At 40.4% G+C, this 25,492-nt stretch overlaps 1 protein-coding gene across 2 annotated transcripts in view; it reads left to right on the forward strand.

The window, feature by feature from the left end:
• Cwc27 (CWC27 spliceosome associated cyclophilin) overlaps nt 1–13,369 on the forward strand; it is a 186,686-nt gene extending 173,317 nt beyond the window's left edge. For both annotated transcript variants that reach the window (XM_048368469.1, XM_048368468.1), the window contains one exon: nt 12,543–13,369. In XM_048368469.1, coding sequence (XP_048224426.1) covers nt 12,543–12,705 — 163 coding nt within the window. In that variant the 3' untranslated portion in view covers nt 12,706–13,369. The remainder of the gene's footprint in view (nt 1–12,542) is intronic.
• The last annotated feature ends 12,123 nt before the right edge of the window (nt 13,370–25,492 follow it).

The raw sequence follows: 25,492 nt of genomic DNA on the forward strand, positions 1-25,492 counted from the left end.
TTCCTGATTTCTTTCTCTTCCTGGGCCTTTTTGGTTCCACAGTCCTCCCTGTCTTGTGCATCCTGCCTCACTGGACCTTAACTCCTTTAATCTCTGGGCTCACTCCTGTTTTCTCTCTCAGTCCCTGCCTCTTCATATGAGTTACTGCCATCTCTGACATTTAGTTCATGTTTAAAAAAAAAAGTTGAGGGCTGGGAATGTGGCTTAGTGGTAGAGTGCTAGCCTAGCATGCATGAAGCCCTGGGTTCGATTCCTCAGAGCCACATATACAGAAAAAGCCAGAAGTAGAGCAGTGGCTCAAGTGGTAGAGTGCTAGCCTTGAGCAAAAGAAGCTCAGGGATAGTGCTCAGGCCTTGAGTTCAAGCCTAAGACTGGCAAAAAAAAAAATTTACATTTCTTTTCTTCATATGTGCTAGTGCTTAACCCTTCTAATTTTTTTAAGTTGATTTATTGTCAAAGTGATGTACAGTTACATCACTTTGAGGGGTTATAGTTTCATACGTAAGGCAGTGAGTACATTTCTTAATAACTTGTTAGCTCCTCCCTCATTTTCCTTCCACCTCCTTCCTCCCCAATTTCCTCCCCCGAAGTTGAACAGCTGGTTTACAGCATATAGTTTTGTATGTATTGTTGTTGCATTGGTTTGCCTTTTACCCTTTGTCTCTCCATTTTAATGTTCCCCTTCCCTTCCCTACTTCCAATAAATGTATATACAATTCCCAGGATACCAAAATCAGTTACAGTGACATCAGGGGATGGGGAGAAAGACAACAGAAAATGGTATAATTTCACATGGCACATTGAACATAACAACAACAATAATAAACCACTTGTTTCCATAACTTGGAGTTCATTTCGCTTAGCATCATCTTATGTATGCATGTGTACATACCTATTGAGCTATTGTGATCTTCTGCTAGGACTATACTAGAGGTGTACTAATTAATACCAATGAGGGGAAACCATAGAGTCTTTGTTTCTTTGGGTCTGGCTCACTTCACTTAATATGATTTTTTCCAAGTCCTTCCATTTCCTTGTGAATGGGGCAATGTCATTCTTTCTAATAGAGGCATAGAATTCCATTGTGTGTATGTACCACTTTTTTTTAATTCATTCATCTACTGAGTGGCATCTGGGTTGGTTCCATATTTTAGCGGTGGCAAAGTGCTGCGATGAACATAGTTGTGCTGGTGGCTTTAGTGTGGGCTTGCTTGTAATATTTTGGGTAGATGTCCAAACTTCTTAGTTGCTAAAGAAGCTTTAAATATTTGTGAGAACTAGGATTTTTATTCATTGATGGAGAAAAGCCCTAAATTTAAATGTCTTAGGGTTTTTACCTAAAAAGTACATTTTTATTATTAAAATGAAGAAATGAAATTATCCGATTGGTGTTTGTAAACATTCTAGAAAGCATACAAAATGTCAAATTTTCTAAGCAGCCACAAAATGTAGTGGCTAAAGTGAGCTGAGAGTCATAGAAGAAAAAGTAGTCGTCATTTAGGGGTTAGTAAAGTCACTGTTCTTTATGTGGCTAGAGGCCATTAACTCACTCAAACTGAATCTGAAAGTTTGTTTTTATATTAATTGTGCTTCCATAGCACAGCTATTTGTAGCAACTGCCAGATGTTTGTTAACATGGTTTTATCAAATCTCCAGAGACTCTTGTGGTCTTTGTTTTTCATTAGCAGCATAAGTGTCTGTACTAGCATCAATTATATTTGGGTATCTACATTTTCAAGGCTGTGAACTGGGAAGCTGACTTCAATGTGGTAGCTAATCCTGTGCCTTTCAGTAGCATCCCCTCAGTTGCTTGTCTGCAGAATGGAATAGAGAAAGCCAGGTAACTTCATACCTACAAATTCCAAATACATAAGAATCAGTACTCTAAAATCACCACTTTAAAAATGCAATTTTTTGAAAGATCTGATTTCACCAAATGCTAACGATCAAGAAACAAACAATAAAATATTATCAGAATGTTTATGTAAATGAAGAAAACTGCAACTTTTGTTTTTAACTGTATTTTTTTGTCTTTTCTTTTTTGGTACTGGGGATCAAACCCAGGACATTGCACTTGCTAGGCAAGTGCTTTGCCACTGAGCTACATTCCAGCAAAAAACTGCGACTTTTTATTAGATCAAAAAGTAGTGGGGCTGGGGATATGGCCTAGTGGCGAGAGTGCTTGCCTCGTATACATGAGGCCCTGGGTTCAATTCCCCAGCACCACATATACAGAAAATGGCCAGAAGGGGCGCTGTGGCTCAAGTGGCAGAGTGCTAGCCTTGAGCAAAAAGAAGCCAGGGACAGTCCTCAGGCCCTGAGTCCAAGCCCCAGGACTGGCAAAAAAAAAAAAAAAAAAAAAAAAAAAAAAAGTATTTTCCTAATATAGTTAATACAGTTAGTTTTTTGTGCAGGTCAATTTATTTTTTAAAAAAAAATTCTTCCTCTTTATCTTGTGCCATTTCTGAGGTGAACTCGGGACCTGGGCACTGTCCCTGGGCTTTTGTGCTTAAGGCTAGAACTCTACCACTTGAGCCACAGCTCCACTTCCCACTTTTTGGTGGTTCACCCACTTTTTGATGGTTCATTGGAAGTAAGAGTTTCTTCAACTTTCCTGCCTAGGCTGGCTTTGAACCGTGATCCTCAGATCTCAGCCTCCTGAGTATCTGGGATAACAAGCTTGAGCCATTTGTGCCAGCCTCAAAATTATTCTTTAAGCTTAATAGAATCCAAATAAGAATACCAGTAGAAGAAAAGTGAGAAAGCATGCAAGCAAAAGTAACTTAACACATTTTTAATACAAAGAATAAGGGAGCCTGGTGCTGGTGGCTTATACCTGTAATCAACCCTAGCTTCTTTGTATACTGAGACCCAGAGAACCATGATTCAAAGCCAGCCTAGGCAGAGAGGTTCTCAAGACCCCGTCTCCAAAATAACCAACAAATTTCTGGCTGGAGGCATGGCTCAAGAAGTTAAGCCCCAGCAGAGAAAATAGGCTGAGCAAGCATGAGGCTGAGTTCGAACCCTGGTAGCAGTAATGATGATGATGATGATGATGATGATGATGATGATGATGATGATGATGATAATAATAATAAAGGGGTAGACATGTAGCTCAGTGATACAGCACACTTGCCTGACTAGCATATGTGAAGCCCTGAGTTCCATCTTCTAGTACCCCCAAAAGAAAGTGGGGTGGAGGGGTAAGAGAGGAGGGAAGGAATAATAAAGGATAATTCCTCACTCCTTAGGTTTATATTGTACTGAGTGATTTTTTTTCTCCCAATGGGTACAACATAGAAAGAACAAGACAAATATGTAACTAATTGTACAATGGGGAAACCTGGGAAGCTTGTGCTACATTAGTTAGGTAATTGGGTTATTCTCAGTAACTATAAGTCATGTATAAGCCCTTGATGTGATGTTATAAGTGCTGTTTTATATCTGTGGTCTTTCTCTCAATAACTCGTAAGCTAAGTCTTACAAAGAAAAATACCAGTGATATGACAGCCTAATAAATGCTTGGATCAGTGCTCCCCAGAATTGAAAAGTGATCACAAACAAGAAAACTGAGAATTTGCCACTGCCACAAACAGCCAAGGAGACCTGACAACTAGATGAAAGGAGATTCCATTCAGAGGAATGAGACCCTGGGGCAGGAAAAGGCAGTTGGGTGAAAGCTAGGTCTGAGTGCGCTGGGCTGCAGTCACAGGATACCACAGGCTGGGTGCCTTTCGCAGATATTATTTTCTCACAGTATTAGAATCTGGGAAGCCAAAAGAAGATGCTGCTAAGGCTGATTTCTACAGATGCCTGGCTGCCTTCTCACTGTACCCTCATAAAGCGTTTTCTCCATGCCGCTGTGTTCCTCGTGACTTTTTTTATAAGGACATGAGTCCCTTTAGAGGAGAGCTTTGCCTTAGTACTTCATTAAACCCCAATTAATTCTATAAAAGCAGGCACAAGAGAAAGCCTGTACCAGCTCCCATCCCTGCTTGATCTCTAAGCCATTCTGTTCTTTAATCCATCCAGTCTATAGCGTTCGTTTTGGCTCAACGTGAGTAAAACACAAACTACAATGTCCGTTGAGATGATGAAAAATGTTCAGACCACTCTTTGCTATTTGCAAAGGTACCGTTTTGAAAGAATGATGACTCTTCATCACTTCAGTTAGCCACGGGAGGGCACGTCTTCACAGGTAAGAAAACAGCACTGAGAAGCAATTGACTGCCCTACAGTCACGCACTGACTGAACTGTGACTGAAACCCAGCTTTGACTTCACCCTACAGTTTTCTAGAGAAAATGTTACAGAAATTCAAATGTAGGAGCATTCCCTAAGGCCCAGGGCAGGCAGAAGAGATTTTTGAGGAAGCAGAAATTGAACCGGGCTTTGAAAGGACCAGGAACCTGTCCTGGGGAAGGAGGTGGCAGAGCACTTCGGGAAGTGACTGGGATACAGAACAGTGTGGTCCTTCTCAAACAACTACACACGGGCAGCACTTGAACATTGTTTTATCTTGCTCAACTTTTTTATTTAAAAACAAAATGGGCTACATTTGTGTTTCAATTACAAATCCTCTTTTAAGCCATCTCCACCAAAAATCTTAAACCAGATCATTTAAGTTTGTAACTCACAGTCTCATAGTAGACAAACATAAGTAATAACCAAGAACTATTTAGTTGGGTTTCTTAAGAATTCAGACTTAATAGAGAAATGAGAAACTGTCAACACAATACACAAATTATATGTATGAAAATTTTGTATATGCCATTCTCAAAGAGTGGCGAGGTCTTTCAACCCAGGAATGGAAGGCTGTCTGGGGACTATACATGCTTCTCCCACCTCAGAACGAAGCAAACACAAGGCAAACATTTATCTTTAAGCAGTTTATCTGGCCTATTTGAGAAAGGGAAGTGCTGGATTTTCATAGCACAAATTCAGTGTTGGTAAAAAAATACCTTTCTTCACCTTTTTGAGTACTAGCCTTTTCTCTATTATTCTGGATATTTACTTAGGTATTTATTTATTTAGGTCATGAGGCTTGAACTCCGGACCTGGGCGCTGTCCCTGAGCTCTTCAGCTCAAGGCTAGCATGAACCACAATTCCACTTGCAGTTTTCTGGTGGTTCACGGGAGATAAGAGTCTCACAGACTTTCCTGCCCAGTTTAGCTTTGAATCAGGATCCTCAGATCTCAGCCTCCTGACTATCTAGGAATACAGGCATGAGCCACCAGCACCCAGCTGTTGGTTGTTTATTTTTTTTTCTGAACTTCAGAAGGGCATACAAAGAAGTTAGAATTTAACAAGTCCATCTAAACGCCAGTGCTTCTTGATCAGTCAATCCTTCCATCCTTCTCCCTACCCCTCTTCTATCCCCTGTAACACTAATGGTTTATAAACATAATTACTAAAAAACTGAGAACTGTGTGCTACTACTATCAGGGAGAAATGTGAAACAAAACCCAGAATGCTAGCCAAAAGTTTTGAAGGTAACTGACTTCCCAGAAAAAAAAAATGTGCATATTCATAAGCATTTATTGAGAGCATTCTTCTTGCCAAATATTGCTGACCAATGCTGGTACAAAGGCCAATTAAACAGAACGTCCATTCTTCACTGTCCACGTGACTTAGTGAGGGCAGCAGCAGTTACACTACAGTGTAAGGAAGACAAAACTCGAGCTATGGGTGGGGTTTCCTGGGAGCTGGGAAGAAGGCTTCATGCTGCTAGAGAAAGAGCAGGCTAGGAGAGGGGTCAGGGTGCTGTCTCAGTGAAGGGAAGGAAGAGGAAAAGTGTACTGGGTGGGGAGAGGCAGAAAGAGGCAGGAGAGTGCAGGATTTCCTTAAGACACTGAATGAAAGGATTTGAAGTGGCTGGAGCATACCGTGTAATGGAGATAGTGGGGAGGAGAAGGACGAGATGATGGGGAGCAGGGGGGGGGGGGGAAACAAAGGCCAGATTATGGAAGCCACAGGAGAAATTTAAGTGTTCTTATGTAGACATAGCATCAAAGGATTGAGCATTTTCATGGCTATATTTACTGCATTTTTGAGATATATATATACATATGTGTATGTACATATATATTTTTTTTTCCTCCAAAAAGACCTGGAGATCATCATTGATCACAAGGCAATCTGTAATAATTCAGTGCCTGAAAGGAGATTGCCAGACAAATTCCTCCACAGTGGCAGGCCCTGGGCCTTTGACTGTGGATTCTTACCTAGCATGCACATTTAGGAAGAACAAGGAGAAAGTGAGACTGAGATTTCCAGAAAGCAGTGATTTAAGGCAATAAAAGGACACAAATTTATAGAGGAAATTAATGTGTGTTTTTTTTCAAGTAAGCTTTTTCCCAAACATGTGTCCACATTGCTCAAGACATTTTTGGAACTTCTCTTTTGGAATTGCTTTAAAGGCCAGCCTAGGCACCACACAACTGATCATTTGTATTCCTTTATAGCCACATTTTTTTAAATTTTTCTGCTCTAGAATAAGCACTACCCAATCTGACTTTTTAAACTCCTTTTCTAGATCTAGCATTGAATTAGTTTTCAACTTATTCCTGATGTTAAATCCATTTCCATAAGATGAAAGCTTGCAGACACTCGAGAAACAACTTGGTCAACATCGTGCCAGCTACACATTTCTCCCCCCAGTCTTGGGCTCATGGTCGAAGGTGCATGGGTGTCGAGAATTTCTCTAGCATTGGAAGAGCCCATGCACTTCAAAAGAGCAGTAAATGGGGATGAGTCCTACCTACCCCACCCAATTCATGTCTATGCTGCTTTCAAACAGGGAAGCTTTTCGCAGCACTGCCCATGAACATTGTGATTATTAATAGTCTCTTGCTTTGTAGGTGGTTCTAAAACATGTATTTGCCATGTTGTTCTGTCCATTGTTCCTCATAAACAGATCACTTCAGGAGCAGAGGGCCTGGGTTATGTCTGACTTTGTATCACTAGCAGTGGCCATACACTTAAAGGTCCTCAAATGTTTGCTGAGTGAACAGAGTCTACCTTCTTACCTGTACTCAGAAACTAACAATGCCCTCAGTACTGGTTAGTGAGGAAAAATAGACTCAATGGCCACGAAGGCTCTTCCTGTGTGTGAGTAGTTTGTTACTAAAAACCAGCTATTTTACACCTCTGAAAGAGCAAAAAAAAGTGATAAGGAAACAAATGAATCAGACAAGGTGAATGTTCTTTTTTATGTTTTGAATTAAAGTGTATATTAATTATACAGATTTTCATTGTGCTACTTCTATGTACATATGTAATGCACTGTGGTCACATTCACCCCTTTATTACTGTTCATCCTTCCTAAAATTCTTAAACTGTAGTCCTGTGATATTTACTTTGCACTTTAAAATAATCAGGAATTTTTATTACTAGTGATGGGACCCTAGCCTAGGACTGTTAAATCAATACCTCTCAGGGTAGAAACACAGTGGTGTTGTAGGCTATTCATATGATTTTTAACAGTTGGCCTGCATTTAATACAAAGGTTCTAGATCAACAGTTTGACATGCTGATTTTTCTTTTCTAATGTCCTCTCATTATTCACTGCCATGAGTGTAGTTCAGGAGCAACTGGGACATGAGAAGGTAGACTTGAGAAGTTTATGGGAGTATTCCATTACAGGCAGTTCCTATCCACAAAAGGTTGTCAAGTGTAGCATAGCAAACCTTCTAGTACCTGACTAGCACAGAGGATCCCAAGGCTTCCTTCCCATCACAATCACCATGCTTGGCCCTGGGCATCCCACTGCCAACAACTGCTGGACTGTCTCCAGGCAATTATGCAATGGGAAGAACTGGTGAGAGAAACAGAGGGTTTGTTGGTGAGGTAGCAAGTACCTAGGTGTTACTTCACCCTGAAGTATCCAGTTGTTCTTGACCCTTAAAGGAATAATATAAAAGAAATGTGGAAAAAAACAAAGAATACTTTAGAGTATACAGAAGAGTTTGTGGATGGCAAATCAGTACAGATATAGAATACTTAAGTACCTGAAACAATATAAAATATTTCTTTTTCAATTAGTCTATGTTGTCTCACTGTGATATTCCCAAACGTGCATATAATGTACTTTGCTCAAAGTCCCCCCATTATACTTTGTTTTCTCCCCCACTCCCCTTTTTAAACCATTTTAATAGGTTTCATTCATCTTTTCCCTCTACTCTCCCACTAGCTTCACCCCCAAACAGTCCTACTCCCTCCTCTCCATTTTATACTTAGGTCATTCTGTTATTGTTTTTAAGGTCTAGTACCTGCATATGAGAGAAAATCTGATATGATATTTTTCCTCAGTCCTACTTATAAGATAAAGATAAAAATAAATGTCTCTTTCAAAAACAAAAAGGAGACTTAGAAATGAGAATGGATCTTTTACAAAATTCTCTATAAGCAGAAGAACTATTTACCTCATGTCAACCTAAATAATTTAAATGTATTTCAACTTTAGAACCATATTTTGGGATACTTATTGTAAGTTTGAGAATCCTTCCTTACATTCTTTATAGATAACAAATACTCTCCATATCTTAATCTATTTCACAACTGTGTGGAAACCTTAAAAAGCTAGATGTGCAAGGAGTAAAGAATCACTTGTGCTTTAATTTTTTTACAATTCCATCTAAAAATATCCTAATACAACCTCTGTAAATACAAACATTTATATTTCTGTAGTTCACTAAAATCACTGTTCTTATTAGTCAGAACCAGATTTTTGTCTTTGCCTTCAAAATTTTCATATGTTACTGATTGGTGTGTAATTAATTCCAAAAGAATTTATGGGTCTTCTTTGGCCAATTCCATGCCCAGCCAAAAAGTGGCTTGTGCAGAGTTTCTAGGCCATAGGAGAAGGTGTACTCCCGGACCCTCGTGTACTTGGGTAAGTCTGTGCTCTCCGGCTGCATGAAATGTCCTCACTGAAGACTGGGACGCACGGGTAGGCTTGCAGTTCGCACAGTCTGTGATTTATGGAGGCACATAGGTCAGGAGTTAATTATGCTGAAAATCATAATAACGGTTTTGTTTTCCTTTTGAAAATGAAGTGACCGAAGCCTGTTGAAAGATAAATGGGTGAAGCATTTTGATTATGCTTTTATTTCTCTTAAAGATTAAATATTACTGCAGAATAACCAGCCATGCTAAGTATTACGGTATTAAATCTAAAGTAGTTTGTAAGCTGATAGCCCCTTCTTTCCTCTGGGCTTAGGTTTGTTATTAATCAAAATGTTGGACTTGTTTAGTGCAGTGGTATATGAAACAAACAGTTGAAACCGGCAGCTCCTTTAATTTATGGCTTTCTGTTTTTTCACATTTGTAAGAATATGTTTCTCCTTGTCGACTTTGTGCTGCTGTTCACGTGTCTAGATTTTATTTCCTACACCAGAGCCAACTAAATCCAAGACTTGCAAGATTATCTCGTGGCATAGAAAGAGGAAGGTGTCCTTTTGTGTTTTTAAATTGACAAAGTCTGGTAAAATCATTTTTGAAATGTGGACCATTTCTACCTGAAATTGATACTACAAAGGGAAAAAAAAAAGCTATATTTTGGGGTAAAGAATGGGATCATTTTTAAAATAGAATGACGTATATGTGGAAATGTATTAATAACTTTGTTGGATGGGAAGAAAATATCCATGTAGGAGTACTGAATAAAATTGTTCAAAGGTCAGCATGTGATTCCAGCTACTTCCTGCTGTTGACTTAAGTCTCCATATACCAACCACTAAGCGTGTGTCAAGCTGCTAAGACCTTGTTGACATACATTGTAGAGGCTGAACCCTGATATGTGGTAAAGGAACCTTAAAAGGACAGTCTTGACACTCTTCTTAATTTGTTTCCCCTTAGTGATAATATGCCTAGGATTTTTAGGGTGCACTTTATGGGGAACACTGTATAGATTGCAAGAGGTATTGAAGAACAGACCAACTGGGGCAGGGGGGGGTGCCAGTCCTAGGACTGGAACTCAGGACCTGGGTACTGCCCCCTGCCCCTTATCTTCTTTCTCCCAAGGCTCTTCCAAGGTGCTCTACCACTTGAACCACTCCTCCAATTCCAGCTTGTAATGATTATTTGGGTATTAAAGACTTTCCTGCTCAGTCTGGCTTTGAACCATACTTTCAGCCTCTTGAATAGCTAGGGTTACATAGTTGAGCCTCTAGCAGCCAGAAAGACCAACTTTTACTATCTGAAGAACAATAAATAAAACTCACTGGATTATATAAATAATAGCAGTATATGCTATTAGGCTAGCTTTCGCCAAGCAAAGCAAGTTGCAAATCTTAGTAGAGTTCACGGAGGCAGGAAGTGTTCAGTGGGCAACAATTAGCCTCAGAATCACAGGCATTCAAGTGATCGTTGCTGCTCAGCTGGCTTTGAGAAGCTCCTCACTGGGCGAGTCTGCCACTTGATTGGCCAGCTTTCAAAAGCATGCAGCTCTTGCTGATTAGTTGACTTGTATGTTCTGATGTGATATCACTGATCATTTAAACCTAAGAGGGTCTTCATTAATTGGCTCTGTCTAGTTTGTGTTTCCAACTGATTCCAGTGGTTACTTGTTACCATGGCCATAGATCATTCAACCTTTTTTTAGGAGTTAGAGATTGCTTACTTTGAGAAGTTAATACTTAAAACACTGTAGGAAGTTGAAAGCACAAGAAAATCAGACTCTGGAATCTGTCTGTATATGCAGTGGTTATATGATGCATTTTCTAAGTGTTTACTAAACAACTATAGCATAAAAAGTCAGCAACCATGTATTACATGAGGTCAGTTATGCAATCTGATCATACAGCACATTTTTGTTTTTTGGTTTTTTTTTGGCCAGTCCTGGGCCTTGGACTCAGGGCCTGAGCACTGTCCCTGGCTTCTTTTTGCTCAAGGTTAGCACTCTGCCACTTGAGCCACAGCGCCACTTCTGGCCATTTTCTGTATATGTGGTGCTGGGGAACCGAACCCAGGGCTTCATGTATGGGAGGCAAGCTCTCTTGCCACTAGGCCATATTCCCAGCCCCCATATAGCACATTATTAACTAAAAAGTACAGGAATGTGATTTGCCTCATTTGTGAACTGAAGTCAGTTGTAGGTCATCCATCACTGGTACTCAAGAGCTTTCTCAGTGGCATAGAAGAGGCAGGGAGCTTCCACTTACCCTAACAAGTAGCAGCTCCAGTGCTCAGCAATGGCAAGTCCTTAATATTTGCTTACTCTCCCAAGATCATCTTAGGATTCTTCAAAATCTAAGTCTATTGACAGTCTGCCTTGCAAATAAGTGTCTCTCCTTGTTATAACTGCGGGGCGGCGTCGGGGAGGGGGACAGCAAAGAGTAAGGATTCTCCACTAGCACTTACTGCTGTATCTCTGCTTCTATAAGGGCAAAAGAAATCAGTGGCCTATTCAGGTTTCATCTGCAAGTTGTAGGGTATATATACAGAGTATTGAGTCCTATATGCAGTTTAGCCCTATCTTTTGTGGTGAAGAAAAGTATGAATAAGATACACCTTTTAATTTTTTGGTTTAATTAACTGGTAGAAAAACCTTAACCATTTTGTTTTGTTTGTATAAAACTGAGTTTTTGTCCACCTGAATTCATCCATTCTCCCAGAAGTCTGAACTGTTGGACTCCTCTGTTTATTCCTCACACCTCCTAATGGGGGCTCAGCTAATCACTTACACATTCCCTGCTGCCAAGGATCGCCGGCTTATGACCACTTTAGACTCAAGCACATGTTGATGCCTTAAGACTAGTAAGTGTTCGCTGGAGTAGGGACGCAGGGTGGTTAGATTTATAGTAATCAACAGTATGAGGAGTAAGTCAGTCCGTGCCATGGGGTTATGCCAGAAGTTTACTTTCCTTTTATATGAAAACAAAACCACTTTTAACCCAGCAACTCTCCAGAAAAGAGTTTGGTAACACCATTTCAATATTGCTTTCATTTTCTTTAACTCTCACTATAGTATATATTATAAATAAATACACACACACACACACACATAGCAGATTCGTGGCACTGGGGATCATGGTAAGCAAGTGCTGTACCACCGAGCACTATCCCAAACCTGAATATCACTTTTGAATTTTCTTAGTAAGTTTTGCTTTTGACCCATTGAAACTACTTAAAACATAAACCATCAGGTAGGTGTGGTTTATTGTCTATATTTTGTCCTTCAACCTGCTGAAGTGAGTGTTCTTCAAGGGAGCAGAGTGCTCTCTGAGTACAGTTTGAGGAGCACTAGAAGGTAGAACTCTGGTCCCCCTACCAGGGAGGACCCCCAGGTGAAGGCACTGTAGAGATTGCACTGTTAGAAATACAACCCAGCAGATTAAAGTCCAGGCCTGGCTTTCAAATTCAAGTGTTTCCTGAGAAGTTGCTTTCTGTGTGGGACAAGACCGATAAGCAGTAACTCGATCTTAGTGTTGGATGTTCCGTACATAGCTTATGGTTCGTTTTGCCAGTGGGATATGGAATTTCTGTGTTCAGTACTCATGCGAAAATCATTAAACCATTTTTTCTTCCTCTCCCATCCTTAGGATGTCACATGTACTCCAGTTTGAGGATAAGAGCAGAAAAGTTAAAGATGCAAGCATGCAAGATTCAGACACATTTGAAATCTACGATCCTCGGAATCCAGTGAATAAAAGAAGAAGAGAAGAAAGCAAGAAGTTAATGAGAGAGAAAAAAGAAAGAAGATAAAAAAAAAAAACCAACAACAGATTAATGATAACCAGAACATGCTGCAATGTGCCAGCATTCAATGGCCTTACAGTGGCCGTTGTTCCCAACAGCATCACTTAGGGGTGTGAAAAGAGTATTTTTGAACCTATTGTCTGGTTATGAAAGACAATTCCTATGGTTTTTTTTTAAGTTGTGGAATGATGTAAGAAAATGCTTTTGGTTACTGGTACATGCTTTTTCCTAATTGACCTTTCTCTTGCTGAATCTGAAATAGAAGCCATTTCCTTCAGCTTACATGTTAACTATTTGCAGATTGCATAAACCTGTGTGTGCCCATTTTCCTTGAAATATGGGAAGCTTCTTTTTCAAGATTTTTTTTACAAGAAATTCTTGCAGAGAGACTAAGGGAAATCTCCCTGGCACTAACTTTGGAATATAATAAAAATATACATATAAAATAAAAATATGAAAATATAAGTATTGATGGTTTTATTGTTCATATAAATATGTAAAAATAACCAAACCAGTAAGACTTCATAGCCTCATGCTTTAAGCTATAAGGAAATCTCAGTAAGTGGTCACACTTCCAACTAGGCAGTGCCTGCCTTTTATGAATACCTTCAGGTTGCTTTACCACTTTCCTCACTGTTAGCCACGTTGATTATACACCGCAGCCTGGTGCTGGCCACCGGTCACCCCGCCGTCCCTCCCAGCACAGCAACTGCAGAAGCTCACACATAGGTCTCGTGCTGCCAGGGCTTGCTGAGAATTTAGCCTTTGATGTCAATCATTCATACTGGATATTTCTATTACTTATATTTAGTCAGCCTAGTCCAGAATCTAAATGCTAATTTTAGTCACATAACATTTCACCAACCACCTTTCAGAGAGTGCCTCTCTTTCAACATTTAATCTTAAACATAATAATAATAACCCAAAGGACTTTCTCTTGAGCACTGCTTCTCAAAATAGAACAGCAACAATACTACTGGCAGAGGTAGCACTGAGAGACGTGCACACCCTCAGTCGAAGAGGACTGATAGAGGAGGCCCATTCTTCAGTCAAGGGTGTATGAGTGGCTATACTCCCCTGCTCAAACCTCGTAAATTGTCAAATATATGTGTATATTCAGTAAACCAACATTTTTAATCCTAGGTCTATAAAGAAATTTCACATTGTTCAAGGAGACCACTTGGTAGTAACATACATGCCCTAAAGCATCATTAAGAAGCTAGATAAGTAAGTTACTGGATATCCACATGATAAAATGCAGAGGTAAAGATCAATACACAGAATATAGCTCAGTAGTAGAGCATTTACCTTGCTTGTGCCAGCCTCTGAGTTTGAGCCCCAGCACTGTGTGAACAATAAATAACAGAACTATGTGTAATCTGTCTGGAAAAATGGAAACAAGCTATATAAAAATTTAAAACACATAACAGTTAAATATTGTTTATGGAAATATACATATGTAACAAGTTTAAGAAAGTAGAAAATCTTTGTTCCCCTCTGAGAAGGAGAAAAGAACACCAGAAAGCCTCATTTGCGCTTAAGCTAGATGGTTAGTGCTTAAGTCCCGTTCTTCACACATTTTCAAATGTCTGAAGTATTTCATCTTTTTTTATGTTCTTATCCAGAAAACCAGAGGTGAGAAGACAGAAGGATTGTCCTTAGTCACAGGAACTCTTTTGGCTTCAGGAAAGAGTAAGCTTCAAAGAGGAGAGGGAGATGACAGAAGTATGCTGGGGAAATGTCAACCAGCTCCAGTGCACATTAATCAGACTCAAAGCCACCCAAACAAGCACTTGGAAGTGTGCCCTAGCTTCTCCCTAACACAAAGGCCGTACTATCAGGTTTACTTGACTATTCACAAGTCACAAACTTTGATTTCCAAGCACATTCTTTACTGGTCACTAAAAAGTGGGAAAATGCCACTGAGCCTCTGAATCTACTGTGTTTCTCTGACATTCCTCCTCAAATGTGACTTCACAACACAGTACTAACACAAGAGCAGAGGGTCCCACACACCTTCTTAGCACCTGTCACAATAATGTCGCAGCTTTAAAAGATAATCAAAGCACTGGTAGCTCACACCTGTAAGTGAAGCTACTCAGGAGGCTGAAATCCACAGGATTGTGATTCGAAGCCAGCCCAGGAATAAAAGTCCTAGAGACTCTTATGTCCAAAGTAATTAGCAAAAGTTGAGCTGGAGGTGTGCAGCAAGTGATAGAACATCAACCAACCAACCAAGCTGAGCAGATGCACAGCCCTGAATTCAGACGAGTACTTCCAAAAAGTAAAAGGTAATCGATGTGACAAAATTAAAACCTCAGGGGCTGGGAATATGGCCTAGTGGCAAGAAGGCTTGCCTCATGTACATGAAGCCCTGGGTTCAATTCCTCAGTACCACATATATAGAAAATGGCCAGAAGTGGCGCTGTGGCTCAAGTGGCAGAGTGCTAGCCTTGAGCAAAAAGAAGCCAGGGACAGTGCTCAGGCCCTGAGTTCAAGGCCCAAGACTGGCAAAAAAGAAAAAAATTAAAACCTCAGTCTGGTTAAGTGTTCTTCATCCTGCTTCATCTGCAAGGAAAGTCCCACAGATACAAGAATGAAAACTCAATCTGAGTTTAACTGAATAATAGCTATTTTTACAGGTGTACAGACGTCATTCAATTGTGTGGAATACTCTATTAAATGAACTCATCATAAAGCCTTTGGACATAGAAACATGTTTGGGCCGAATGAATAACTAGCAAAAAAGTAAAATAGCATAAAAATTTAAATACCAGACACAAGATTTTTTTTTTAAATGAAAACATTTCGATTACACAACTTTTATGGTTGGTCCTATTTTTCTTTTATGGATCTTGCTGAAGGATATGATCCCAAGATAACAATGTCTGTTGTATTCTTGTTCACTGCCAATCAAAATGCTGAAGCCCAGATAAAAACAACTGGCAGTCTTGGGGATGCGTGTGTGTGTGTGTGTGTGTGTGTGTGGTTTGCGTGTGTGTGAGTGTGTGTGGAGTTTGCACGTGTGTGTGGTTTGCATGTGTGTGTGGAGTTTGCACGTGTGTGTGGAGTTTGCACGTGTGTGTGTGAGAGAGAGAGTGGAATTTGAGCTCATGGTCTCATGCTTGGTAGGCAGATGAGTCTACAACTTTGAGCTCCTCCCGCTCGCTTCTTTGGACTGTGGTCCTCCTTACGCTTCCCGGTGTCCTCAGTAGCCACACATGCAGTGGTGTTCCGCCGAATCGAATCCCGCTGCTTAACATGGAATCTGGCAACGTTTTTTACTTTTCACCCTGTTTATTTTCTTTCCCCTCCCCACCCCTTTGGGGCTAGCCTTGTAATCTCCCAATCTCCACCTCTCAAGTAGATGAGATTACTGGATTAAGCCGCCATCGAGACTTGGGTTGAAGCTGTTGGCAAGATGAAAACTAAAACTAAATGTGGACTTTTCCTTTCTCCGTGGGTAATTTAAGGAAATGCAGCTGTCTCTGGAATACTTAATCGTGCAGGATAAAAATCCACATTGTCACATCCCCTCCATTCTCTGTGTCCTCTGAGACCACACAGTTAATGAGTTTGCTGCATCTAAAAATGGGGAGGACACCATAGAGCAAGGTCATTGGACAGTGTGAAGAGACGAGCGGTTTGCTGCTGTTGTTTTTAGAATGTATTTGGTGAGCCATAGTGGGCGTCCTTATCAAACTGTCACCGCCCAGTTTCTTGATAAGATCTGACGTGTGAGGTACATAAACCTGTTGGGTGCCGTCGGTGTGGCCTATATTGAAAAGGTTAGATAAATGCAGAATATTGCCTAAACATGCTGTTTAATCTTAGTGATAGCCAGAAAGGCAATGAAGGTGTGAAGTGAGTTACCACTGAGGGTCCTATCAGTGTGAGCAATTTGTATGGACGGGGTGTAGAGAAGTTAAGAGGGGTTGCATTCTTCAACACTGCCATTGACAGAGCAAGAGGCCTGTGACTCCTCGGGTAGCTCTGAACACGTTATCAGGTGACACCACGTCCACTTACTAGAAAGCAGGAGTCTTTCCAAGCACATTTTATATCCTTTCTTCTTTTAGCTTTTAATGAAGAGCAGTGATAAGGGAACCCTATCGTAGAGAAATCCTTCCTAATAAGGACTTGGTGACATTTGAATTTGGGAGAAAAATAGTGAATTTCAGGGTCTTATTAGGGTGTTACAAGTTCTGTGTTTATAAAAAGAATCGTCTTTAGTTCCCAAAAATACCCCCTCACCAAAGCCGTAGGTCACAATTTTGTTAGGGGGGAGCTAAGAGTTCCATTCACGTGTGAAGAGATGTTTTATGCGGCATAATGTTAACCTAGCTCCCTAAAAGAGAAGGAAGAGAAGCAATGGAAAAAGAAGAGAAGGAAGGGAATCGGAGGGGTCTGGGTATGGACATGAAGGACAAAAGGGAAAGGAAGTTTTAATTTGCAGCCTTTGCCAGCTGTCATGGTATAAGTACCATCACTCTAGCTAACCTCAAGCCAACTGAGATACCTCCAGTACACAACCAGTTCTCCATTTTATTTCACTTCGTTAAAAGCTTGTATTGAAATTAAAGAATCTACACAAAGTTATGTGCTTTTTGCCAGGGTCATGATCTTCATGCATACTTCTATTTTGTGTGATTACTTCACAATCTGGTCAGGTTCTAAGTTCTAACAGTATTTGTGTCCCATATTTTTATGCTTTGTTTGTACCTTTCGATACTCTGTTGATAAAGTTTTCTAAAACCCTTTGCCTCACATTTATTTTTCTCCTTTTGTTGACCTAGTTAATCATCTGTCCAATTCAAAAAGCAATCAAACTCTACAGAAAAAGAAGATAAATATTATAGTTCTTTAAATTATACCCTGTAGGTGATAATGTACAAATCTATCAATTAACTTTAAAAAGAAACAATATTCAAGTTAGAAAGAGCGAGAAATCCTACCTGAAGAGGAAAAAAAGTAAAACACCCTTGCTTCCAAACAAAACGCAGCCAGGGAATCGTTGCCTTCAGATTAGGTCATGGTGTTAATGCAGGTTACTTAATCAGCAGAAACATCTGCAGGCTTTACTTGTGGCACCAGCCAAAAAGAAGGTGTTACTGGTCTTTCTGCAAGTATTATTTTCTTATTCTTATAATGCCAAAAGTAAGAGTCAGGCTAGTCATGGCACTTAATCAGAATCATGTTTGATAATTAGGAAAATTTCAAAACCAGAAAACACTATAGTGATTTTCTCACTTATTTTTCTGAACTTTGTTGAAGATTTCTGATAATATTCAGATACCTTAATAATGATATATTTTAAATGAAGGACACCATAGATCAGAAATAAACAAGTCCTTTGGACTATATGCTTTATGGGTAGTTTTCAACAATTACAGTAACTTACAATTTGTGGGTTTCCTTCTCCTTTTTGTGTGGTATATAAAAATTCCTTAATTTGCAATTGGGGAGGTATCCTTCTAGAGTAAAGGAAATATGACCATTCTATCTCTATTGGAAATTTGTAATGTTGTATAGCTGGTGTAAATGAATGAATTGATTGAGAATGGGTCCTGTCTCTCAGGCAACCAGAGAATTCAGCAAGAGAAAAGTGACCTATCACATCATGTGAGAGCTAGGTCCATTTCAGAGGGAAATATGTCTGCTGAACCTAACATTTCCCAAAGGAACTCCCATCTATACTTCCTACCGGCTTCTACCAAACTTTCATTCATGGTTTTCCTATCTCTGTTACTGGCAAGGTGTCATTCAGTTGCTCAGGATTCCTGTCCTTACCACACACATTCAGTCTGTTGCAATGTTCTCTTGGCTCTACCTTCAAAATAGATTCCAAGCTCACGCCTGTCACCCTGTAATGCTAGCTATTCACAAGGCTGAGATCTGAGGATTGTGGACCAAAGCTAGCCCAAGTTAACTGAAGATAAGAGTCTACTGGACTTTCCTGCCTGGGCTGGCTTTGAACCACGATCCTCAGATCTCAGCCTCCTGAGTAGCTAGAATTACAGGCTTGAGCCACCAGCGCCCAGCTCTGAGTCTCTTATCTCCAGTTAGCCACCAGAAAACCAAAAGTGGGACTGTGGCTCACAGTGGTAGAGCACTGACCTTGAGCAGAGAAGCTAGGGGCCTTCTCCTAGGCCCTGAGTTCAAGCCCTACTGCCACCAGCAACAACATAGATTCAAAATCTCACTGCTACTTGCCTTTTCTAGTGCTGCCGTACCCTCATCAAGGAGACCATCAGCTTCCACAACTAGTGTCGCCATGCTCGCCTGTTTCCCTGTGAATTATGATTATGGGAGTCATATAAGTCACATGGTTAGGCTTCCCTGTTTAAGCCTGTCTTAATTCATAGGAAAGACCCAAGTCCTTACAGAGGTTCACGAGTTTCCATGTTACTGCCCTCCCTGCCCCTCAGTCTTTGGTTTGCTTTCATACTACTTTCCCCATGCAGCTTCATCCTCACTATCCTTCCTGCTGTTCATCACATGACATATGGATACTCCATCTCAGGTCTTTTGTACTGGCTGTTCCAGCCACCTAGAATATTCTTTCCCAAACCACTGACATGGGCAACTCCCAGTCTTTGCATAGGCAACACCTCAATGGAGCCCACAGTCTTCACTGGACTTCACAGCAAGCTCCCTGTCCTGCTCCCAGCCACCTCCTGACTAACCTCCTTCTTACAAATAGTCCAATCCTACAAATCGAGGATTCCTGTCCATTTACAAATAAAGAAACCGAGCCTTAGAAAGGCGATTATGAGCTCCCACCTCTCACCCTAGAACTCACCTCATAAAATCAAGCATTTTTTCCAAAGTGGCCCACAATTGTCTTGGAGGCTAGAGCCATTCCTAAGAAATAAACACATTCATGAATGGACTAGCATATGTCCAAAAATCTTTGAGAATACCAAACAGGGAATTACATATTTTATAACTTAATATCCCCATCGTTTCATAAAGATAAGATGTTTTTATGCTAAAAATGAAGGAAGAGTACAACCTGAGCTTAGGAACAGCTCTAACAATTGGATAAATGACACCATAGGAAAACCACTACGTTGCTCTTTTCTCATTGTCATCTAAGGCACTTTGTCACAGATGAGGAAGAATCCACAAATCAATGTGCAGTAGCCTTTAGTCTGTACACACACACACACACACACACACACACACTCACATACACACTACCTATACTGCCTCCTTCAACAGGAGCTCTTTCTAGCAAGAAATATTCTAATTCCTGAGACAAGAAAGAACTGAGGACTAAGAGATAATTTAAGACAGGTAATGTCAAGGAAGTGGAGCTGTGGCAAAAAAATAAAAAATAAATAAAAAACTCAGGGACAGCATCCAGGCCCTGAGTTCAAGCCCCAGGGACCAGTACAAAAGAAAAAGAAAGAGGAAAGAAGGAAATTAAGGAAGGGAGGGAAGAAGGGAGTGAGGGAGGGAAAGAAAGAAAGAAGAGAGAGAGAGAGAAAGAAAGAAAGAAAGAAAGAAAGAAAGAAAGAAAGAAAGAAAGAAAGAAAGAAAGAAAGAAAGGTAGAAAGAAAGGTAGAAAGCAGAGGTTTGAGGTTTCAGAACTGCTCCTAGGTAAACAGACCAGTGGTAGAACCTCTGAGTTTCTGCTTCTTCTCTCTGTCAAAGGAAGAATAGGCAGGTAAAATAAGTTTCAACAAAAATAACTACCCTGTGTAATAGTAAGTGCTAACATTTAATGGACACTTAACTTATGTCAGGCACCCTTTTAAACATGTCTCTGAATTAGCTAATATATGCCTTATGAACAACTCTGGAAAGTAGGTTTATTTCTATCTCCATTTTACAAGTCACCTAGTAAGTAGAGGAGCTAGAAAATAAGACAAGACTCACTCTAGACCTTCTGTCCTTGTTCTTGGGGCTTCTGAGTCTCACACTACATAGGTCATATTGTCTTTATGGTAGACCTTCTAGAGTTCAACATCTAATGAGACAGAGGAAGAGAACAATGCTCCAAAAGCAAACACAAATTAAAAACACAGTGATTTCAGTTGAAAAGAATTGCATATGTAAAAACTTACTGAATGCCAGAATGGATCAAGAGATGTGTTCGTGGAATTAATCTAGAGTTGCTTTTCTAGCAGAGGGTATATTTATCGTACTTTGGAAAGGAGAGAGAACATGGCACTGAGGAGAAAAGTCATATTCCAGGTGGAGAGAAGGTTGTGCAGACAAGCTATTAAGACAAATGTAGGAGACAGCAATGTGTCTACGTGATGCCAAAACATCTGGTCGATTCCATTTACGAGAGTGAGTGTGAGAGAGAGAAAGAGAGAACAACCTCCATCAATGTAGTGAATTTCTTCAGTCAATCCAGATGTTTGGCGTCTTGTAGACAAAACATCCAGATGATTAACTGAAGATTTGACAGAGCTGACTGGATTAAGCAGATGTTCGAGCATTGTATAGACAGTGTCAGGACGTTTGCTTGGCTGGAGTGAGATTCAGTTGTAAAGGAAATGGATGGTCCGGGCAGTGACAGAGGTTTGGGAGCAGAGGACCTGAGTCTGGATTGAATGCAATTGGGAGCATGATGGAAATGATACTACAGGAAGGAAGAAGATTCGGTGTGAAAAGAATTTCTTTAAAAAAAAAAATGGTGAGAGGAAAAGTTGTAGACAGAAAAGGGGATATTAGGAGGCTGCAGGTGTGTGTGAGGTAATTAGAGTCTGGACCCAAGTCAGCCTTGGGAAGGCAACAGGAAAAAGCGGATCTGAAAAGCATTACTGCAAAAGAACAGGAAGTCATGATGGGCTAGACAAAGGAGCAAAACCGCACATCAGCCCAAGGTTGGAAACCTCCCGGCCTGGGAAAGCAGCTGCGGGAGTAAACCAAGAGTAATCCCCAAGAGCCCCCTCCTGGAAGTCCCCACGCAGAGACCAAGGCCAGGTCCCTGGGCCGGGGGTGGGGGAGACCACAAGTGCCTAGTCTTCAGGCTCCTTAATCATTTCAGAGCTACTTAAATTGACTACCCCGTAAAACCAGTTTGGTAAAGGGATCAAGAATGCTAGATTCCGATTTTTAGATAAGACACTTCAGTGAGAAGGCTAACACGTCAGTGCGTTAATGACATTTGCTTTTGTGGAAAGTCAGCTAAGAGGCATAGGAGTTTAATTAGATGGAATGGGAGTATGGGAAATTGCACCGTACCTACATCACTTGATAAATTAGTATTCGAAAAGCCTGTGGATAGGCCAGGATTGAAGGCCAAATCCAAGTATTACTTGTGTTTTCTAATCCTTAGTTTATAAACGTTTGGAAAGCACAAGTCTTGTTTTGGATATTTCGCAGACCTTTTCCCCCCTAAATTTCAAGTGTCTCATTTGATAAGAGTCAAATTCATCATTAGAAATAGACACAGATTCTAGTTTATCAGGATTTGAACTCTGACAGAGTTCAAATGTATGACGGAGTACAATGCTTTAGAGCATAAACTTCCTACAAAAGTTCATGTGTTAAAAGGCTTGGGCATCAATCTGTAGACCAATTAGAAGTTAACAGAACCCGGAGGATGGGAACTAAAACTGGGAGAGAGCAAGGGAAGGGGTGATATTGTCCAAAAAGAAATGTATTCTACCTGAGTTATGTAACTGTAACACCTCAGTACATCCCCTTTATAATAACAGTAAAAAAAAATTTAAAGACGTTAATAGAACTGTGAGGTGTGGGGTCTCTCTAGAATGGCATATTGGGGCCCCAGTGCCTTCCTTTGGCTTACAGACCTCTGTGAAGTGAGCAACCTCCTCTACCACTCACACCCACCATGAGCTACTGTGTCCACATAGACCCAAAGCCAAGTGACCATGGACTGAAACCTCTGAAGCAGTGAGCCAAAAGAGGCCTTTCCTCTCTAAGTTGATTAACCCCAGGCATTTCTAACAGTGGAAGAAAACTGCCTAATACATAGAGTATGCTCCACCTTGTTTAAAAAATCATTGTAAATATCAATGCAATTCATAGTTTTGCAAATTTGAAGTTTAAAATATTTTAAATCCAAGCCAATCAGTTCACACTACCAGTTGTGTGCCACATATAACACACATACATACACACACACACGCATGCACGCATGCACGCAAGCATCCTCGTGCTCAGGTTTTCTCCAACTACTTCATTGTTCAGCAGATAAATAACGTCCATAAAAGCTAATCTCTCTGCTCGTGATTTAGTATTGAGTTAAGAACCAGTCTCTTTCTCTCTCTTTCTCCCTTCCTCCTTCCCTCCCTATTTGTTTTCGTGTACACATTCTCACTCACTCACTAGGAGAACACAAATAATGTGAGATTATAAATGTATTAATGTACTGCAAATTCTCCTGGGAGGTCAGGAATTGTCGAAATCAATTCCCAGGCCTCAGAAATGACACGTCTATTGACGTAGGTAGGGGTCCAAAAAACTTGCTGGGCTGTTGATTTTCTTTGTTTTGTGTGGGTGTTTTTTTTTAATATAAATAAGCTCCCTCAATTCATTCTGCTCTTTAATTAAAAAAAAAAAAGGTGGATCCTGGACAAGACTGTATCTTAAAGCAGAGCACTGAAGAATGAAGCATATCTAATGCACATATCTTAAGATAAGAAGAAAAATTAAGTCTATTTTGTCATTTTAAAGTCCTAAGAATTCCCTTATGAAATGAGCTCCTCTGTAAATCCACTATGTTCTTTGATAGTCACAGTTTTCATCGAAACCACAAAGTCAAGTGCAGCTATGCAGTCAACCTGCAAAGCCACGAGGACAAGTGGACAGTTCCCATCACTGCCGGTCCACCCTTCACCCCCTCCTGAGCACAAAGACTCCATGACTGGAAAAGGTCACTAATGAGCGTGGTAAGTCATCCCAGTGGCCCATGTCTAGGCGAGTCAGAATCAGTTTACTTATCAGACAGAAAATCACTTGCACTCACTGAAACAATGAGTAATTTATCCAGGTATTAGCACGTACCCTTCCCATAGCCATGGTTTTCTAACGAACACCTCAAAGTTAGAAGAGAACAAACCAGTTATTCAAAAACCTAATCAGTGGAATGCCCTCCATTAGAACATCAAGATTAGAATGTTTGTTCTCCACGTGTAATCTCTTAGGGGGCCTCCTTTGTTTGGCAGCGCAAACCAGGCCTACAACAAAGATTAGTGGATTTTACCTCCCCGCCCCCCACCCTGGTAACTATGGTTTCTTTTGTCTTCAACCTAACTTCATTTTTTTAAACTTCTTTCTTTCACAGGATATAGAAAAGAAGACATTGAAGTGATTTCATTAGAGGCTATTGTGGTGCAACTAAAAGGAAAACGTGCACTTGTTTTGCATGTTGTTTGTAAAACAACACGTCAAGGATGCCATTCCTAAGACAAGCTGTATTCCACTTCATTCTGCAGCTGCTTCCTGACCCAATCTAGCAACCACAGCAAATGGCTTCATGCACTTCTGAGAAAGAGTGCAACAGGCAAGACAGGATGCGTTCTCCACCCCCCCACACCGCCCCCCAAAAAAGCCTTTGGGAATGTTCAGAACATAAAGTTCTTGTATTCTCATACTTGTTGAAACAGAAAGATTCATTCCCATTCATTTTCTTATCTTCTACACACACACACACACACACACACACACACATTAGATATATGTGTGTGTATACAATATATATATCTTCACTACCCTCCATGTGAACCATAAAACTAATAAAAAGTAATAAATGAATGAGTCTTCATTAGGACACTTCATTGCTTCTACATTTTAATATGGTTTATTGAATGGAATGGGTTCTTTTTTTTCAAATTTTTATTATCAAACTGATGTACAGAGAGGTTACAGTTTCATACGTTAGGCATTGGATACATTTTTGTACTGTTTGTTACCTCGTCGCTCCTCCCCCCTCCCTCCTCCCCCTTTCCCTTTCCCCCCATGAGGTGTTCAGTTCATTTACACCAAACAGTTTTGCAAGTATTGCTTTTTTAGTTGTCTTTCTGTTTTTACCCTGTGTCTCTCGATTTTGGTATTCCCTTTCAATTTCCTAGTTCTAATACCAGTATAGACAGTTTCCAATATACTCAGGTAAGATTACAGAGATAGTGTAGATACAAGCATAGGAAGGTGATACAAGAACATCATCAACAGTAGAAGCTACAGATACACATGGGACGTTGAAGGTAGTTACAACTGTGATAAAACAATCGCTTCCATAACATGGAGTTCATTTCACTTAGCTTCATCGTATGTGTTCATAAGGGCATAGCTATTGGGCTCTTGTGATCCTCTGCTGTGACTTGCCTAAACCTGTGCTAATTTGGAATGGGTTCTTGAGACTGTACTTTCTTTCTTCAAGATGATTGCTCGTCCCTATGGTGCTTTTGCAGGAACTGGAAAAATGCAGTAGTTCCCCAAGACAACTTCCTTCCATGTATCAGAAAAATATAAGAATCTGCAGGAACCATTTTCAACTCAAGTATCAAGCTAAGTTGCTGATGAGGTGAATGATGTCCTCTTAGACCAAGGCCTTGTACCAAACTCTTCATTCCCTGGCCCTTGGCTGTCACTCTTCCACAACCCCAGTGTTCCTCACGCTCCTCTTGGACTGCTGAAAGCTGCTTGCTTAAAGATCACTCATGATTTTCTTCCTGCCAAATCCACCTTTTAAGAGCTCTCTCCTCCTTCCCTTAATCTCAACCCTCGTCTTCCCTTCTCTCCCAACAATTCCTGGCCTGCACGTTTCTGTGAGCTCTGTTCTTAGACCTCAGTTCTGAGGAACGTGCTC

This window comes from Perognathus longimembris, chromosome 19 (genome assembly GCF_023159225.1).
Source record: "Perognathus longimembris pacificus isolate PPM17 chromosome 19, ASM2315922v1, whole genome shotgun sequence".
NCBI lineage: Eukaryota > Metazoa > Chordata > Mammalia > Rodentia > Heteromyidae > Perognathus > Perognathus longimembris.